General features: G+C 38.2%; 1 protein-coding gene across 1 annotated transcript in view; it reads right to left on the bottom strand.

Moving 5' to 3' along the window:
- Positions 1 to 20,248, bottom strand: part of MALRD1 (MAM and LDL receptor class A domain containing 1) — a 553,710-nt gene that overhangs the window by 151,902 nt on the left and 381,560 nt on the right. Inside the window, exon 32 of the mRNA XM_019971898.2 lies at positions 1,470 to 1,627. Within this exon, the coding sequence (XP_019827457.2) occupies positions 1,470 to 1,627 (158 nt within the window). The remainder of the gene's footprint in view (positions 1 to 1,469; positions 1,628 to 20,248) is intronic.

The following is a 20,248-nucleotide window of genomic DNA, read 5'->3' as shown; positions in this document are numbered from 1 at the left end:
CTGACTGACCAGCTGGTGAATAGCTAAAGGATATACAAATGTTAGTTTTGAATCAAGAAAGCAACACTTTGTTAGAAAGTGACTGAAATCTCTGTGCATTCTGTTGAAAGGTTTCCATTTCATATTTGCTTCTGTGTGTAACAAATAATCACTGACTACTGTCCTCTTCAATTGCAGTATCTATGTTTTAAAATATCAGTGAAAACAACATATTATAGAGTCTTTTTAAGATCAGTGTTTAGGATAAAATTTAGCATAAGCAAAAGGCTAATCTACTGAATATTTATATACTACATGTAAAAACAAAACAAAAATCCAAAATTTTTTCATGATGTACAAAATACGTGTATCTAAACTGTTAAAAATGAATATCTTTCTTTGTTATTTTTACTGGTTTTTCTAGAGGAAAACAGATTTTCCACTTTCTTGCATGCTTTTATTTTTACTTGATAAGAGCTGGCTTTCCCAGCAATGGCTAGAATTGATAAGGCATTTTATTCTTTCTCTCTTTGCCTCATATTTCTCCTTAGATGTCTCTGAGTAATGCAGAAAATATAAGCAACAAGGATGTCAGATTTTTGAAATCAGATTTCTGGTCAATTGTGTAATCATGGAAAAGTTATTAAGCCACTTTGAGTTCAGTTTCTTTACTGAAAATTCTGGGAAAGCTAAACACTACCTTATTAGGTCAATGTGAGAATTAAAACTGCTAACACATATAAAGTTAAAATGAATAGCCAGAAAGATAGGAATCACTTAATAATAGCTGTTATTATTTACGAGGGACAATGTTTGAGATAATGACAAAAATTCCAACTTGTATATTTATCCCAACAACAAATGACTGCATAATTTCCAGGCAATATCACTACATACTGTGTTCTGATACACAATCTTTTAATTAGAAATTAAGATTTCAAAATTGGTTCCTAACAAGTGAAAATTTCATTCATTGATCTTTCATATGAGAAGTATAGACGCAGCAACCCGTTTATTTAAAGAGATTAGCATTTGGTGTAGATTCTTGTATTCAGTTAGTCAAAAATAAAGCAGGCGCATTGTTTTCAGTGTGAGCTGATAATATATTTATCTTAAGTGTGCTTTGCTTTTACTTTGGGGAAGAGAATCCTCTCCATTACTATCCCTCTCATCACATTTCTTCATTGTTCCTATCTAAGTTGTTATTAGAAGATACATGTAGAATCTGCCCATAATCTTTCATCTGTAGATAATCTTTTAAAGAGCGTGCACCATAATTGAGTTCAGGTGGCAGCCATGAATGAGACAAATCTTGAAGGAGATTAAGATGAATAACAGAACTGCTTGCCAGAGTCCCATTGCCCCAGAAAGAAATGAGAAATTAATAGAATCAGGATTGGTGTGGTCTGGCTACCAAAAAAAGAGAGAAATGTTTAAACACGCGCTCTGACTATGTCAGTGAAAGACAAATCTCTGTCTTCCTGTTGTACCTTTAAGACTCCTGTGCTCCCGGGATCAACCATGTAGAACCAGAACCGAACAGCACACATTCCGAGGCTTGCTGGAAAGTATTGGGAAGTGGTGATTCTTGCAGTGTATCCTTCTTTGGGGCCAGATGAGTTGACAAACAGGAAGTGCTGACCACTACCTTGAAATAGATAAACAATTTTTATTTAGTGAAATGATAAATTTTGTAGCACGAGGTAGAATATATTTAAATCGTGTATGAATTTCAGTTTTCCCCAAACACACACACGCACGCACAGAGAAAATTAAACACAACTCACTTTCTTCAATTATATATCAACAATATTGACTTCTTTAAACCAACATTAAAAAGAGTATCACCATGATTATGTAATTCACAAGATTCACCTTGGTATGTGACTTGTGCATAAAGATGATCAAATATTTCGTTGACTCTGAAAGTGTATTCCTTTTCTCCTACATTGCACAAACTTGTCTGTCAGTTTCAAGCAAATAAAATATTTCGTATGCTGCATGTAGAACAGGTATGGAGGGTGTTGGGACTGACTGATACTCTATGTTATTTTTGGTTGTTCCAATTCTCACACTGACCAAAGTAGCAGTGAATGGCAGATAAGAACTGCAAAGTGAAATGTAATTCTGAAATTTACCTTATTATTTTTCTGAACAATAGATAACTTCTCAACTACATTAGTATGTGAACGATCTCTCAATTTAAACACAACTGGATTTTCTTTTTCTGTAGACATCATCAAAATGCATCACAGTTACTACTTCCTCTGCGGCTTTTACTAGGGGAGAATGAAATGTGTGTGTATATATATATATATAAACATTTCCTCAGGTTAATTATTTATTTATAGTTCTAAACAAAGTCCATTAAAATATTCTTTAGTTACAAGTATTTTTTCTTGTGGCTTTCTCAGTATTTTTACTGAGAAATACACACGTAAATCATAAATTGTGAGTTAACAGTATGCCTTTTCCAGAATGTCATATAGTTGGAATCATACAGTACATAGTCTTTTTAGATTAGCCTGTTTCAGTTAGCAATATGTACCATTTAAGGTTCTTCTGTTTCTTTTTGTGACTTGATAGCTCATTTATTATTATCACTGGATAACATTTCCTTATATGGATGCACCACAGTTTCTGTATCTGTTCACCTATGAAGGACATCCTGGTTTCTTCTCAGCTTTAGCAAATGTAAATAAAGTTTTTATAAGCATTAGTGTGTAAATTGTTGTGTGGACAGAAGTTCTCAACTCATGTGTAAATACACCAAGGTAGACAACAGCTGGATCTTACAGTAAGACTAGGCTTAGTTTTGTATGAAGTGGACAATCTATTTTCCAAAGTTGGCAGTCCCACCAGCAATGAATGAGTTCCCATTTCTTCTCATTCTTATCTGCATTTGGAGTTATCAGTGACCTGGATTTTAGCTACTGTAATAGATAATATTTATTTGTGTTCTCTATTGAGGGCAAGTCTTGTTAGAGAGAACAGACTGTTCTGGATAAATGGCAACTTTTCTCCTCCACCAGCTCAAAGCAGAGAGGAGTTTTCTCTGATCTTTACTGTGAGAAATGGTAGGGCTCCTGAAGTTAAACCGTAAACAAGTGTGAGGACCTCTAACACTGGATATCCCCCGGGATTTTTTAATCTCTCAAATGGGTGCACATTGCTGTTGTTTAGTGGCTAAGTCATCTCCAACTCTTTCGCAACTCTGGGGACTGTAGCCCGGTAGGCTCCTCTGTCCATGGGATTTCCTAGGCAGGAATACTGGAATGGGTTGCTATCTCCTGCTCCAAGGGATCTTCCTGACCCAGAAACCGAAACTGCGTCTCCTACATGGACAGATTCTTTTCCACTGAGACACCTGGGAAGCCCAGGGCACACTGAGCCTAGAGCCCTTCATCAGTTAGGGATTAGAACTTCCTCCCCCAGTTCTGATTCCTGCAGAGGTTTCTGCTCCTGAGCTTCTGCTCCAGGAAGCTGTGATTCTGTTTCTCCTATTTGGCTTCAATTTGGAGGCAGTGGTTTGCCTTTGACATCGATTCTCTAACAGATCTAAAAGAGCTGTTGATTTTTAGTTTATTCAGCTTTTTGTCTTGTTATGAGGATAGGAATAATGACTTCCAAATGACTTACATGTCAGATGAGAAACTGAAAGTGACTGGTATATATTAAAAAAAACTATTCCTTTCTGAAAGTATTTCTCTTCATTAAGGACCCTTATAATGTCTGGCAAAATAAAGAAAAAATCTTATCCAAGAAAAATAACCAAGAAACATGAAGTATGAGTTATTGCAGCAAGATTCTCCTCAATATAAAAGAGTGGTGGGAATTCCCTGATGGTCCAATGGTTGAGAAATGGGCTTCCCAGCCAGGGGACTGGGTTTGATCCCTGTCAGGGAACTAAGATTCTGCATGCCACAAACAAGACCTGATGCAGCCAAATAAGTAAATAAAGCATTTGTTTAAAAAAAGAGTGGTAGTGGAAATAATTGGAAATGCTTCCCTATCACATCTGTGAATGGTCTTCTATCTTCAACGTTCTATGAAGTTTATTTTATGTGCTAGCAAGTACTGGATTAGGAAAACTGTACACACTATTTTAATCCAACAATGAAACAGTTTTCTTTCACATTTCATTGCAAGGATGTCACTTGCTTGTTTTCTTATTTGGAAAATGAAGACATATATGTGGCATGCTCAACCAAGGTATACCTACACTTCATCTGTTAAACCCAAGAACTGTGACTTATTCCTTAAGAACATGCATTCGTTATGCTATTTTGATTAAATAAGAACATTGAAGCTTTCCCTCATCTTAATTACATTTTATACCCTTGATGACTTATAATTAGCTTAAATAATTACTCTTTTATATAGTTAAGACTTTACTGAAAATATAGTGGATGTAAAGAAATAGACTTGATCGAGTTCCAAATAAGGTAAATTAATGCTAACTGTCTGGGCTGCCATTGTTAGCTCATGCACGAGGTGGCGTGGCTCTGTCATAGGAGTCTCACTGTAGTTATGCTCTCAGCGGGGAGCAACTCTGGTTGCCTTCTTTGTGAGTGAGCACGTGGTGTGGGTGTGGCTGGTATGTAAGCCCATTATCGGTGTTCCAACCAGGGAGTGGGTCCAGCAGCGGCCACTTTGTTGGTGAACACACTGGGTGGTGGGCTGTATCACAGAATCCCATGTACCTGCAGAGAGCCCCTAGGGTGAAGCATGCTGGGATTCCTTTCCAAATGGAGTATTCCGGTCCCATCTGCCTCACACCACAGCTTGGAGCTGGATCTGAGCAGACAGGTCCTGGAAGAGTACTGCCGTATAGGCAACCGTGTTTCCAAGAGGCAGCACAGCCACCTCAATCCCCATAGCCACACCGCAGGCCCTATCACCAGCCTGGCATTAAGTCTGGTAGGAACAAAATGGAGAAAGGGATGCAGCATTTGAGATGTTTCTGGGTAGACCCGAGGACCCCTGCATGGTCACTCGGTGCATAGGTTCTCTGTGACCACACAGGCCTCACTTGCATTAGTGCTCACCTTCTTGGGGACAGAACATTCACACACATGAGCAACAGACCCTTATCAAACCTGACCCTCAGGGCCTCTACTCAAACAACTGGGAAGCAGACCCCATCCTTGACAGGTCTGTGACAGCCACACAGCAAAGAGGTCCGACACAACTTCCAGACAAGGCTCTTGTCACCATGACACCAGCCACACCCCCTATCAGAAGGATGACAGCCAGCACTCCCTTTGGATGTACGCCCGTCATGACTTGCAAATAGCCCTTGCACCCAAAATATTGGACTCACACAGTTTGCACAGGGATGGTTGCACATGAAAACAGCCCTTCAATACCACAGTAGTTAACTGTTTCTCCTGAATTTACAGAGACAGAGAAATTTGAGAAAAGTAAAAGTGAAGGAACTATTTCCAACTAAATAGTCAAGGCTATGGTTTTTCCAGTGGTCACGGATGGATGTGAGAGTTGGACTGTGAAGAAGGCTGAGCACCAAAGAATTGATGCTTTTTAACTGTGTTGTTGGAGAAGACTCTTGAGAGTCCCTTGGACTGCAAGGAGATCCAACCAGTCCATCCGAAAGGAGATCAGTCCTGGGTGTTCACTGGAAGGACTGATGCTGAAGCTGAAACTCCAATACTTTGGCCACCTCATGCAAAGAGTTGACTCATTGGAAAAGACCCTGCTGCTGGCAGGGATTAGGGACAGGAGGAGAAGGGGATGACAGAGGATGAGATGGCTGGATGGCATCACCGACTCGATGGACATGAGTTTGAGTGAACTCCGGGAGTTGGTGATGGACAGGGAGGCCTGGCGTGCTGTGATTCATGGGGTCGCAAGGAGGCGGACATGACTGAGCGACTGAACTGAACTGAGACAGGAAAAATCCCCTGAAAGAAGAAACAATGAATCAGGCCTTTCCAGTCTGCTAGGCCCAAGTTCAAAAAGGAGGTGATAAAAATGATAAAGGAATTAAAGACTATCAATAGCTGAAAACTTCCCTAACACCCAAAACAATTAAGAAAATGGTGATAGAAACATACATATCAGTACTTACCTTAAATGTAAACAGGTTAAATGTTTAAATGTTTTAAGCAAAGGGCGTACACTGGTAAATGGATAAAAAAGCAAGACCTGTAAGTATGCTGTCTATAAGAGACCTCCCACTCCAGATCTAGGGATACAAACGGACTGAAAGTGAGAGGATGGACAAACATATTCCATGCAAATGGAATTCAGAGGAAAGCTGGAGTAGGAATACTAAGACAAAATAGACCTTAAAGACTGTTACAAGAGACAAAGAAGGACACTACATAATGATCCTGGGATCAGTCTAAGAAGGTATAACTATTGTAAATATTTATGCCCCCAACATAGGAGAACCTCAATATCCAAGGCAAATGTTAATATGCATTAAAGGAGAAACTGACAGTAACACAGGAATAGGGGGGACCTTAAACCCCAATTTCATCAATGGACAGATCATCTGGACAGAAAATCCAGAGGAAACACAGGCCTTACCACACCCATTATAAGCAGAGAGACTTGGTATTTATAGAACATTTCATCTGACAGCAGGAGAATACACATTTTCAAGATACATGGAACATTTGCCAGGACTGATCACATGCTGGGTCACAAAGTGAGCAAATTTAAAATTTTAAAATTCTTAAATTCAAGAAAATTGAAATCATATCAAGCATATTTTCTCACAACACTATGAGATTAAAAAATAAGGGAAAAAAAAGCTGTTAAAAAGAAAAACATGTGGAAGCTAAACAATGTGCTACTAAACAACCAGTGGATGGCTGAGAAAAATAAAGAGGAAATAAAATACCTGGAGACAAATGAAAACAGAAGCATGGTGATCCAAAACCCATGGGATGCAGCAGAAGCAGTTCTAACAGGGAGTTTTATAGTAATAGTCTTACCTCAGGACAAATAAAAATCTCAAACAACCCAACTTACACCTAAAGGAACTGGAGAAAAGAGAACAAAATCCAAAGTTAGTAGAAGGAAAGAAATCTTAAAGATCCGAGCAGAAACAAATGAAAAACAGATGAAGAAAACAATAGAAAAGATGAATGAAACTAAAAGCTGGTTCTTTGAAAAAAAAATAAAATTGATAAAGCTTTTTCAATTAAAAAATGGGAGAGAGCTCAAGTTTGTAAAATTAGAAATGAAAAAGGACAAATTACAAATTACAGTGGACACCGCTGAAATAAACACCCATAAAACACTACTATTAAACACCTGCTGCTGCTGCTGCTGCTAAGTCATTTCAGTCGTATCCGACTCTGTGCGACCCCATAGATGGCAGCCCACCAGGCTCCCCCATCCCTGGGATTCTCCAGGCAAGAACACTGGAGTGGGTTGCCATTTCCTTCTCCAATGCATGAAAGTGAAAAGTGAAAGTGAAGTCGCTCAGTCATGTCTGACTCTTAGCGACCCCATGGACTGCAGCCTACCAGGCTCCTCCGTCCATGGGATTTTCCAGGCAAGAACACTGGAGTGGGTTGCCATTTCCTTCTCCAATGCATGAAAGTGAAAAGTGAAAGTGAAGTCGCTCAGTCTACATACCGATAAAATGGATGAATTCTCTGAAAGGTACAGTCTCCCAAGACTGAACCAGGAAGAAACAGAAGATATGAACAGGTCAATTGCAAGTACTGAAATAGAAACTGATTTTAAAACTCCCAACAAATTAAATTCCAGGACCAGATGGCTTCACAGGCAAATTTGATCAAACATTTAGGGAAGTGTTAACACAGGTCCTTCTGAAGCTATTAAAAAAAAAAAAAAAAAAAATTGCAGAGGAAGGAACATTCCCAATCTCATTCTGTGTGGCCGCCATAATCCTGGTACCAAAGCCAGGCAAAGATACCACAAAAAAAGAAAATTATAGGCCAAGCTCATCTATGAACATAGATGCAAACATCCTTAACAAAATATTAGCAAACCTAATTCAACAATATGGGCTTCCCTGGTGGCTCAGATGGTAAAGAATCCACCTTCAATGCAGGAGACCTAGGTTCAATCCCTGGGTTGGGAAGATCCCCTGGAGGAAGGCATGGCAACCCCCTCCAGTATTCTTGGCTGAAGAAGCCCCGTGGACAGAGACGCTTGGTGGGCTACAGTCCATGGGGTCACACAGAGTCAGACACAACTGAACAACTAAGCACAAGCACACAATCTTTTTATAAAACCATTCCACATTTCATAGGTTAGCTCTTAAATAGGATGATATATATAATGAGATTGATGAACTTTGATCTCACGAAAGAAGATTATGTTTAACTCAGACATCACATATATTTCTTTCCATGATTTAATGCTAACATGATGCTGAAGATTAAATATTTAGGGCAGTGGGGCAAAAAGTATTTGTGTTCATTGACATGAATTTAATCTGTTTTACAAAGTTGGGAACTCTCATTTAAAACCGGTATTGTAGTAAATTATTCTTCTAACTACAAAAATACACTGAAACTTCACTAATTCAGCTGTTTCTCTTGAATAGTTTTAATCATATAGTATGTAGTTTAAAACATAAGTTTTAAGCTTGCCCAGAAACCTGAGTTCATTCTAACCAAGTTCTCCATGCTTGGTCTTTGCCCACTCGCTTCTAGAGGGACTTAGACTACAGCATCCTTAGTGTCTCAATACCTCCTTTCATGGCACCTCAAGTGGGAAGTTACATCTCAGTTTTGTTTATTAAGTACTTCAGTGCAAACAACTTAGTATTTATTGGTATCTAACAATATTACAGGCATTTGAAAACTAAAACATACAACTGAAAAAACTCATTTCATTCTTAAATAGCCACAATTATGTTCTATCTGAGTGGGCTTCTACTGGGCACTGCACACGTTCTCAAACCTCAAAATCAGATGGAACAAAATCACCTTCACTCCTCATTCCACATTTACTTTCCCAGGACTTAATTTTTTCTTACAGCAACTACTGAAAAGCAGTTTAGCAAAGATACAATATGACTGAAAAAAATGTAGGACAATCTGCTGTTTGTATTTTAGGGTTATATCATGGAACTCAGTGTAAAAAAAAAAAATACTAATTTACTGGGAATGATGATAATCCAGCATGCCACTGCAGTATATATTATTTCAGTACAAGACAAACAATGTCACATAAAGCTCAACATCAAAGGTAGCAATTCCAATTATTAGTTAGGGGACTGGGTGAGCTTTCAGAGCACACCCCACATAGCCTCTTCTGATCTGCATATTCAATTTTGGTCTTACCAGATCCCCCAGTCAAACACAGAAATCAGAAAGTCGATTCCTGTGTGGTGTATTTGTGCTTATAAATGTAAAATTTTATCCATTTAAAAATTTAAGATTGCAAAACCGTGCATAGCAATTTAGAAGCCACCATTGCAAATTTGGTCTTTGGGGATTTTAAATTCTGGAACTCAAGCATATCTAAGTTTGACTTTGCAAGTGAAATAGACTTGTTGCGGTGCTATGTTTTTTGTTTTCCTGGAGAATCATAAAGGTGAAAAGTTGCTAAGTCTCTTAAAATTATTAATAGAAATGTATAAATTCTCTGGGAACTAGGTACTCTATCACAAAATTATAAACTGTTACATTGAATTATACTTTCAGAAATAGACTTGGTCTTTATCTAGCAAGCTCAGACTAGACATGCTTTCATACGTTTATAAACTTTCAGTTGCTTCATTGAGAGCTACCTATTTATATCTGGAAAAATCCTTGGGGAGGTCAATCCAGCCTCCTTCACAAAGTTCAGAACTTGTTAAAGCAGAAAATAAAGCTGAAAAGTTCCAATCACCACAACATAGTTAGAATTTAACAGTAAATCATGAAACCAGCATTATTTAAATGTAACTGTGTGGCATGATCAAGCATTCATTCATGGGACAGATTTCCACAGAAGGGGACTGTTTTGTTCATTAATTTGATTTTCAACTATTTCATAACTTTCTACTGGGCATTTAAAAAGCTATTTAACTCTGATATAATAGATCAGAATAGATCCAATTAAGTTTGTAAAATCTAAAACATTACTACATGTAATACTCTAGAACATGGGCATTCATTAAATATTATCTGAATTTTACCTCTCCTCAGATGCTATGCCTCCTGATATTTTCTGTACCTTTTCAGTTTAACATTTCAATTTTGCTTGTACCAGACTAATGATTACAAATTCTTAAAATTCTCAGGGTATAGCTTTTATATTTCACATCTTAACTAGCTAAAATAAAAACTGGACAGAAACTTCTCATTAATGTTAAAATTTTAAATTTTAATTTAAAATTTAAAAATTTTAAAGAGTCACACATGTTTTCAAAAACTGCCTTAGTGTCAAATAGGGCAAATTCATCATCAAAGTGTATTTTGTTCAAATCATTACCGTTTCTTGACATTAGAGGCCAAAATACACTAGCCATATTCAGAATCCATCACCATGCTTCATGAACATTCATTTTAAACTTTGATGTCTGTAGAAAGTAAAGATTCTAATTTGTCTTGTAGATGTTATTAGCTACAATTTTGAGTTTTTGAAAATGTTTCATTGAGTTATTATGGCATAAGGTAATATATTTGACATGTCTCTTTAAAATAGACAGCTAACACTTTTTAAAAAAAGCTGCATTTTTAAAGCTCCAGTGCCCTCAGCAGAATAATACTCATTTGCACTAGGGTCAAATCATAAAAGACAATTTCTCACTTCAAGTGTTCTGAATTCACTCACTGCTTTAAATTGTAGGCAATTTTCATCTTTTTTTTTTCTTGTTCATAAAATAGGCTAATGGCTTTTTTTTTTCTTTCTTTTTTAAATGCAATATGTCTCTCTTTCAAGATAGCAAATTCTCCCTTCCTCAAAGTCAGACTTACTTTGTTTGGCTCCATATCCTCTATAATTTCTGCCTGTCTCTCACTCTAAAATAGAAGGGTGCACAGGACTATGAGTTGAAATGCCCTCAATCTCTTTATGTACTTTCATTCCCTCCCCATACCAGATGTTCAAGGTGTTAGCCATTTGCATCTGCAAGTTTTAAAGCCTGTGAAATAAAAACACACTCAGAGAGAGAACAAAAGTTTCCTCAAAGGTGTCAGAATGGCAACCACAGACACAGCGCCTCTCAAGTCAAGTGAGATCTGCTCATAGCATTTGATAGACATTGTCACTGCATCCCTTCCTGAAGAGCTATGCACTGAATATATTTGACATTTCTTCATTTTCACCTTTTCCAACAGTTTATTCTTTAGGCATTATTCTCTTGAGAGTCATTATTACCTATTTTTAAAAACTCCACTTTCCAGCAGAATGTCTCATTTCAGCACTATTCTCTATTACCAAATTGAGTGCTATAAACTCTCCCCCTCAGGATGTGGTGCTCTGATATAAAAATGAAGCTTCTAGTTGCGACATGCTGACATAGGGTAGATTCAACTTCTTTTGCAGTTTCTAATATGCTCAGCAGCAAAAATGTCTCAATCACATGAAGATGATATATGAATGGAACTGGCTGGTACTTCCTATAAGTCTAGGAATTTCAAAGGATTCAGAGTTTCTCAAGCCTCAAAGAAGAACCCTGAGTTATATCTTTAGTGCTTTTTCCTGTCAAAATGCCTTTGGAAACATGTATTGGTTTAACAGTATTTCTGTAACATGGTTTCATTTGCCAAATTAAGATTAAAAAGGAAGCTAATTAAATTATAAACTCTTTTCTTTAGGTAAGTGATATATAGTAAGAAATGATTTTGTTTGATCTATTGCCTGAAAGGGTATGGGAAGCAAATAAGAATGGAAGAAAATTTATCTTTATGAAAATAGAAAACAGTATTATTATATTATTTTAATAAATAAATAGGGAGCAGAATCTGGGCTGGATTGTATACTAGTTAAGCCTGCAGGAGCTAGAGGTCTTGATTCAAATTCTGACTTTTCCACTTATTAGGTATGTGACCTTGAGCAGCCTATTAAAATTCTCCAGGACTCAAAAACAATAAGAGATAATTATAGTAGGTACTTTAGCCTCAAGGGGTTGTGGTAAAGACTGAATGAGACCCTACACAAGAGCATATAATACCAAATATTAATATAGATGGTAAATGCTATGTAGTTCAACAGATAACAGATGTCTTAAAATCGGTGGATACAGAAAGAGACCATAAAAGATGATTCATTATGTTGTTATTCAGTCACTCAGTCATGTCCAACTCTTTGTGACCCCTTGGATTGCAGCATGCCAGGCTTCCCTATCCTTCATTGTCTTCCAGAGTCTGGTCAAACTCAGGTCCATCAAATTGGTGATGCCATCCAATCACAGAGAAGGCAATGGCACCCCACTCCAGTACTCTTGCCTGGAAAATCCCATGGACAGAGGAGCCTGGTGGGCTGCAGTCCATGGGATCGCTGAATCCAACACGACTAAGCGACTTCACTTTCAATTTTCACTTTCATCCATTGGAGAAGGAAATGGCAAGCCACTCCAGTGTTCTTGCCTGGAGAATCCCAGGGACTGGGGAGCCTGGTGGGCTGCCCTCTATGGGGTCGCACAGAGTCGGACATAACTGAAGCAACTTAGCAGCAGCAGCCATCCAATCATCTCATCATCTGTTGTCCCCTTCTCCTCCTGCCTTCAATCTTTCCTAGTATCAGGGTCTTTTCCAATGATTCATTATATTAGAATATTAAAGAATATTTACAAGTGCTTCCCTTGTAGCTCAGTCAATAAAAAATTTGCCTGCAATAGAGGAAACCACGGTTCGATTCCTGGGTTGGGAAGATCCCCTGGAGGAGGAAATGGAAACTCACTCCAGTCTTCTTCCCTGGAGAATCCCATGGACAGAGGAGCCTGGCAGGCTACAGTCCATGGGGTCACAAGAGTCAGACATGGCTTAGTGACTAAACCATTACCACCACCACCAAAGTATACAGCAGAGATGTCATAGGCAAAGGAGGTTGTACAGGAGTGGGAAAAGATCATCAAAAAAAGAAAGAAAGAAAGAAAGAAAACAAATGTGGGTGAAGATTTCTGGTTTCCAGTCCAGCATATAAGGAGCTTGGAAAGCACTGGTTTCGTCTTCCAAACAGCCAAAAATAAAAAACTTTTCTTAGATCCTTCAAGAAGAGAGATCACAGGGAAAACTGCTTCCCCCAAATTGATGGGCATATATGGAGAGTACAAGGACTTCCCTGGTGGCTCAGATGGTAAAGGGTTTGTCTACAATGTGGGAGACCCAGGTTCAATCCCTGGGTTGGGAAGATCCCCTGGAGAAGGATTTGGCAATCCACTCCAGTACTCTTGCCTGGAAAATCCCATGGACAGAGGAGCCTGGTAGGCTACAGTCCATGGGGTCACAAAGAGTCAGACATGACTCAGCAACTTCACTTTCACTTTCAGAGAGTACAAAAATAGCAAAGCAAAACCTGGGAAAAGGAACTATGACTGGAGTCCGCATTTGGCTTTCCAGGTGGCTCAATGGAGGAGACGTGGGCTCAATCTCTGGGTGGGGAAGACACTCTGGAGAACGAAATGGCAACCCACTCCAGTATTCCCTGGGAAATCCCATGCTCAGAAGAGTCTGGCGGGCTACAGTCCATGGGGTCATAAAAGAGTCAGTCAGACATGACTGAGCGAGTAAACAACTCACTTGGTAGGAGCCCTACCAAGTTTTCATGGTGAAGATTAGAAAAAAATCCCTTCTACTTCTTACAAGGAGAGAGGAAAAAGTAGCCATCTGAAAGTGTGCCTGTTTTTCTTAATGATTTCTCTCTCACCTAAGGCTTCTCAGGTGGGGTAGGATAAGAAGTGGAAAGTACTTATGAAGGTTAGGGTCAAAGGACACAGCCACACTAGTAGACTGAGATCAAATCGTGAGATTGGAGAATGATTCCCTCCCCTGACCTGACACTTGGCACCTTTCCATCCCATCATCACATCACTAGGGCTCCTACATAATATCAGGGAACTGTAGTGAAAGAGTGTCACCTCTCAGACCTTATTTAAGAAGTTTGGACCTCCAAAATACAACAAGGGAGACAAAGCCAGGATGCCAGAGGAAAACTTTACCTTCTGACACCCACAGCTCTAGTCAGCAGTAAACACAACCTAGCCAGATAAACAAAAACCTGATAAGTATATAGTATTATACTTACTGTATACTGTATACTTATACATCATTATCTGGCTGTTTATCTTGATTCTTTCAAAGCAATTCATTATGTTCACCAACGACACAAACTTACAAGTCATACTAAAACAATGATATAGCCAAATGTTGACATTTGTTAATACCCAAAGAATATTCGAGGAACAAGCACACAGACTTTGTAGAAGAATAAGAGATGAAATAAAAACTGCTCTTTGGGGAAGAACATAGGAAGCCCTTAAAACCAAATTAAAAGGTAGTTAAGAGCCTCTGATTTGGTGTCATCATTTAGGAATATTAACCCTGTATCCATGTGAAGAGTGGCCTGGTTTAGGAGAATACTTGCACAAAAATGAGTTGGCTGGACATGTGCAACAGTCCAGGGGTTACTAAGATGGCAGAGGTGGAGATGCAATGAAAGAAAAGCATATAAGTTGAGAATGAAGAGGTAACAGATTGAAATTCAGAGAGAATTAGTTCATAATATTAATAATGATAATTTTAATAACAGAAATAGTAAGATCAGGATTAGAAAATTCTTTCCTAAAGGAAGGTAAGTGTGAGTTTGAATATGGAGTTGAAAATACTGGCAACTAAAAATATGGGATGAGGATGTGGAAATAAGGGTTACATACATGGGGGAATGAACAAATTTTGAGTGCTAAGAGAATAAAAATTCAAGCAAAATGTGTAGGAAAAGATATAAAAAGGTAAAAGTCAGAATATTGGTTGAGATGCACAAATAGGTCCCAAAAGGAGAAAGAAAAAGCATAAAATACAAATATAACACTAGGGGGAAAATCACATACACTATACTGAAAACATGGATGAATACTTTAAGAAGGTGTGGATTGATCATGACTGCGTGCTAAGTCACTTCAGTTGTGTCCACCTCTTTGCAACCCCATGGACTGTAGCCCACCAGGCTCTTCTGTCCATGAGATTCTCCAAGGAAGAAGACTGGAGTGGGTGGCCATGCCCTTCTCCAGGGGATCTTCCTGACCCAGGGGTCAAACCCATGTCTCTTGAGTCTCCTGCATTCGCAGGTGGGTTCTTTTCCACTAGCACCATCTGGGAAGAACAGGTGGATTGATCAGTAGTGTCAAATGCAGCATTAGAAGAATCATTATAATTATGATTATATGAATTATTATGAAATTAATGAAGTCCTCAAAGACAGCTAGAATACATGCTTCATGAGGGTCAGGAATGTATTTGGTGAACAATTATCTCTACAGTTTTAGATCAGTGACCAAGAGTCAGTGACCAATAATTATACATTGAAGAAATATACACACACACACACACACACACACACACATACTGCACAATGCTACATGTGGACTCTTAGTTACCCAACCAAGGATCGAACCTGCACCCCCTGCATTGGAAGGGCAGCGTCTTAAACACTGGACAACTAGGGAAGTCCCAAGAAAAAATATTTTGGGGGGACTATGGAAGACAGATTGCAGGAAACCAAAGATGATGTGTGTATTGAAGTAGAGGATACAAACAATGTGTTACTGTTCAGTTTCTCAGTTGTGTCCAACTCTTTGTGACCCCATGACTGCAGCACACCAGGCTTCCCTGTCCTTCACCATCTCCTGGAGCTTGCTCAAACTCATATCCAATTAGTTGGTGATGCCATCCAAACATCTTGTCCTCTGTCGTCCCCTTTTTCTCCTTCTCTCTATCTTGCCCAGCATCAGAGTCTTTTCCAATGAGTCACCTCATCTCATCAAGTGGCCAAAGTACTGGAGTTTCAGCTTCAGCAGCAGTCCTTCCAATGAATATTCAGTGTTGATTTCTTTTAGGATTGACTGGCTTGATCGACTTGGAGGCCAAAGGACTCTCAAGAGTCCTCTCCAACACCACAGTTCAAAAGCATCAATTTTTCACAGCTCAGCCTTCACTGTCCAACTCTTATATCCATACATGTCCCACAATGTGTGGAAAATGTTAATTTGAGATAAAAAATAATTAAAAACAATACTATTTAGATGAGAAACAAAGTTAAGATTTTGTAGTTAGGTAATTCATTGTTTTTTAAGGTAAGAAAGAATTGTGATGCCTAAAGTCAAAAAGTGGTGATAAAGAGGCAATTTAAGGATACACACAAAATTAACTAAATTACAAAGAGGCAAGGTTCTGAAAAGACAGAAAAGGATAAGTTGAATGGTTCCATTATTTCACTGAGAACTAGAGTCATAAATAAATAAACATTTAGTGAATTCCTTTTAGAGAAACTCTTGATTCTTGGATACTTGGGAAATGATAAATAACCTGAAAGATTTTCAGAGTATTTATTTAGGCTTTAATCTTGCCCTACAGGATTCTAAAAGCACTGCTTCCTTCACATGGCTTTCACTTTCCACCATCTCTCACAGATGATACCTCCTGGCATTTCAAAAAGAGAAAGCATATCCTGAGTCCTACCTGAAACAATTATTAAGTATCCTTGGAAGTATTTTAAGTGAACACAGACAAAGAAAAGAAAAACAGAAATAAAGATTTTGTTTCTCCAAGGAGGCAGGAAAATGTGATATAAATTGGGTGGGGTATTGATTCAAATGGTACATGTGAATGATTGGAAGGGGTTCAAGTTTGATACCAGCATTACTTTTTGCCAACAAAATAGAAATCACTGTGGGATCATGAGAATTTTTGAAGAAACACAGAGGAGCTGTAGAGGATCTGGGCTTGTTTCTGCTATCTAAACATCACCAAGTTTACCTTCCATCTCAGAGTAAAATAAGGAGAACAGAAACAACCCTGGCCTAACCACTCATATCCTGAAGGAAACTGTCCTTGCTTTCTCACTTCATGAAGAATGGTCATGATGAGAAGTGCCTTTATTCTAATTCTGCTTAACAAATGAAGGGTGTCATCCATTGGCTTTTTGCAATGAGAAAATGAAATCTGCAAGACATATCCTGATATTTATCAGCCAAAACAGCCTCTTTTTTTTTTTTTTCTCCGTTAGCATAGTTACATATTTGGAATGGAATGTTTGTAACTCCAAGTAACTGGAGAAAAAGAGAAAGTAGAAATGACACTGAACTGTGATAAGAAAATGGCAACTAGAGTGAACAGGAAATATAGAAATAAAATATTTGTTTGTTTTGAGCTCTTTGACATGGATAAAAAAGCCATCTCCCAACATTTTTGTGTTTTAGAAGAGAAACTACTAAGTATTCTCATATGACCATCACATTTTACATTTGTAAGCTTTGAGAGTGTCATGTTAAGCTGAAGAGATTGTGGGTTACACATGCAGGCTTTTGCTTTAGAGAGATATGAGTTTCAATGCTGGATTCAACAAGTGTCTTCTGTGTGGCTGGGGGCAGGTTATTTATTCTCTCTGTGCATCCATTTCCTCTGCTGTAAAAGTCTCAAGGTATTATGAGGATTAGAAAAGAAAGCCAGAGACCTGGTGATTGGCATTCAGTGACTACCAGTTCAGTTCAGTTCAGTTGCTCAGTCATGTCCGAGTCTTTGCGACCCCATGAATTGCAGCACGCCAGGACTCTCTGTCCATCACCAACTCCTGGAGTTCACCCAGACTCATGTCTGTCAAGTCAGTGATGCCATCCAGCCATCTCATCCTCTGTCGTCCCCTTCTCCTCCTGCCCCCAATCCCTCCCAGCATCAGAGTCTTTTCCAATGAGGCAACTCTGCATGAGGTGGCCAAAGTACTGGAGTTTCAGCTTCAGCATCATTCCTTCCAAAGAAATCCCAGGGCTGATCTCTTTCAGAATGGACTGGCTGGATCTCCTTGCAGTCCAAGGGACTCTCAAGAGTCTTCTCCAGTTACACAGTCACAATTTTTGATAACCAGGCTTGTTCTATTTAGTTACATAGAAGTAAGTAAGTAAGTAAGTAAGTGCTAGTCGCTCAGTGGTGCCTGACTCTTTGCGACCCCATGGACTGCAGCTGACCAGGCTCCTCTGTTCATGAGATTTTCCAGGCAAGGATACTGTAGTGGGTTGCTATTTTCTTCTCCAGGGCATCTTCCCAATCCAGGTCTCCTGCACTACAGGCAGATTCTTGACTGACTGAGCTACAAGGGAAGCCCTTAGTTACATACAACAATTTTCAAGTTTTAGTAGTAAAAACAAATAAATGATAATAAAAAACCTCTCTTCATCTGTAGTATACAAAACCTCTCTCCATCTGTACATATACTTTATGTATATGTAGATCATATAGTACTCTTTCATTCTGAAGTATTTACTTAGTTACTGAATTAATACATTATTTATTAAATATCAGTGCCAAATTACTTTTATGAGATGACATTAAAGGTTACCAAAAGATATAAGAAAATCAGAAAAATATGTTATACTATGTAATATTACTCATTTTATCCTAATAATCCATATCATTATTCTTGATAAAATCTCCTTTTACCTGATGCTATGTGTTCGATGGCATCATAGAAGAGAAGTAAAGGGGACAGAGGAGGTACAAATAGGAGAAAATGAGAAAAATACCAACATACAACCTGTCATCATACAGATGTTATCATACAGTAATAACTATTGTCTAATTGGTATTTTCCAAATCTGTACTTTCATAAAATCAATAACATATCAACTTTGAACTTTAACTACATATTAAAAAAAGAAAAATATATAAAAGGCAAATGAAAGAAAATATGGAAATAAAGAAAGACTGATTCTTCTCTTTGAAAATTATTGAACGAGGAGCCACAATAGTTGGGCAATAATTCAGAAAGCAGTATTTTTAGACATAGAAATTGCTGATACCATAAGAAAACTGCATGCTAAGGTTTAAGTATTAGGATATAATATACACAACACAATATTATAAAGATAACATATCAGATAAGATTATAACCACCCCTCTTTACTTTTTATATGTTTTTTTTTTTCAAAGTACCTTTTGCATAAAGTAGACGAAGTTGTGCTGTGCTGTGCGTAGTCACTCAGTTGTGTCCGACTCTAGCCTGCAGTTCCCTCTGTTCCTGGGGATTCTCCAGCCAAGAAAACTGGAGGGGCTTGCCATGCCCTCCTCCAGGGGATCTTCCCAACCCAGGGATGGAACCCAAGTCCCCCACATTGCAGGTGGATTCTTTACCGTCTGAGTCACCAGGGTTAAGCAGGTCATTTTTGCATTTTCTAGTGGCAAGTACGTGAATTCTAAAACAAGAGGCTGCCCATCTTCAAAGAGATGGATATTTTTCTGTATTTCTTTAGTTAATTCAAGTGTTTTTTTTTTTTTTTCCACTTGAGAGATAAGAAAGCCTTCTCTATGTGTCCAGGGTAATATAGAACAGAGCCGTTCAACAGAAACAGTGAATCCCATATATAGGTTTAGAATTTTTAGCAACACATTTTAAAAAGTAAAAGGAAATAGGTTAATCTTTAGTAATGCAACTTATTTAACTGAATGTTCCCAAATGCTATCATTGCAACATTTAATCAATAAATTCTTAATGAGATTTTCCTAAATTCTATTTTCTTTTGTATGACATATTTGAAACAGTGTGTAGTTAACATTTGGACCAGCTACATTTCAAGGGTTCAATAATTCCATGTGGCTAGTGGCTACCACATTTGGACAGTGTAGGCTGTAAAAGAAAGCCTTTTAGTCAGAGAGTTCAATATTCCAATCTCCCTTCCCATTTACCCTTGTGACTTAGTCAAGTTTTTCTTTCCAACCTTTTAAAGAATTAAGTATCTTCTACATCTCACTGTATTAAAAGGATGAAATGAGATAACAGAGGCAAATCTCTTACTGTTTCTGATTCTCAGGAAACATTGAACAGATGTTAGTTTTCTTCCTCTAAATCCCTCTGAAATTTATCCTTATTTTGTTTGTAAAAAAAAAATCCTTTTGTTTGGGTTTTTGTGAATGGATAAGAACAACAACTATTGCACATCCATTCACAACCCTTTATGGAAACAGTAATGCAGGTAGACTCATTCTAGTGGCTACAGACAAAAATGTCTTTAACCTATATTACCTCCCCACCCTTGTAACACCTACGCTACTCCCCACTGGCTCCTGGGTGATATTTTTTTAAAGGCTCCACTTTTCCTTTCTTTTTCCTAGCAGTTAACTTTCCA

The sequence above is a fragment of the Bos indicus genome, chromosome 13 (assembly GCF_029378745.1).
Source record: "Bos indicus isolate NIAB-ARS_2022 breed Sahiwal x Tharparkar chromosome 13, NIAB-ARS_B.indTharparkar_mat_pri_1.0, whole genome shotgun sequence".
Lineage (NCBI taxonomy): Eukaryota > Metazoa > Chordata > Mammalia > Artiodactyla > Bovidae > Bos > Bos indicus.
This window is presented reverse-complemented; position numbering and strand designations above follow the sequence as displayed.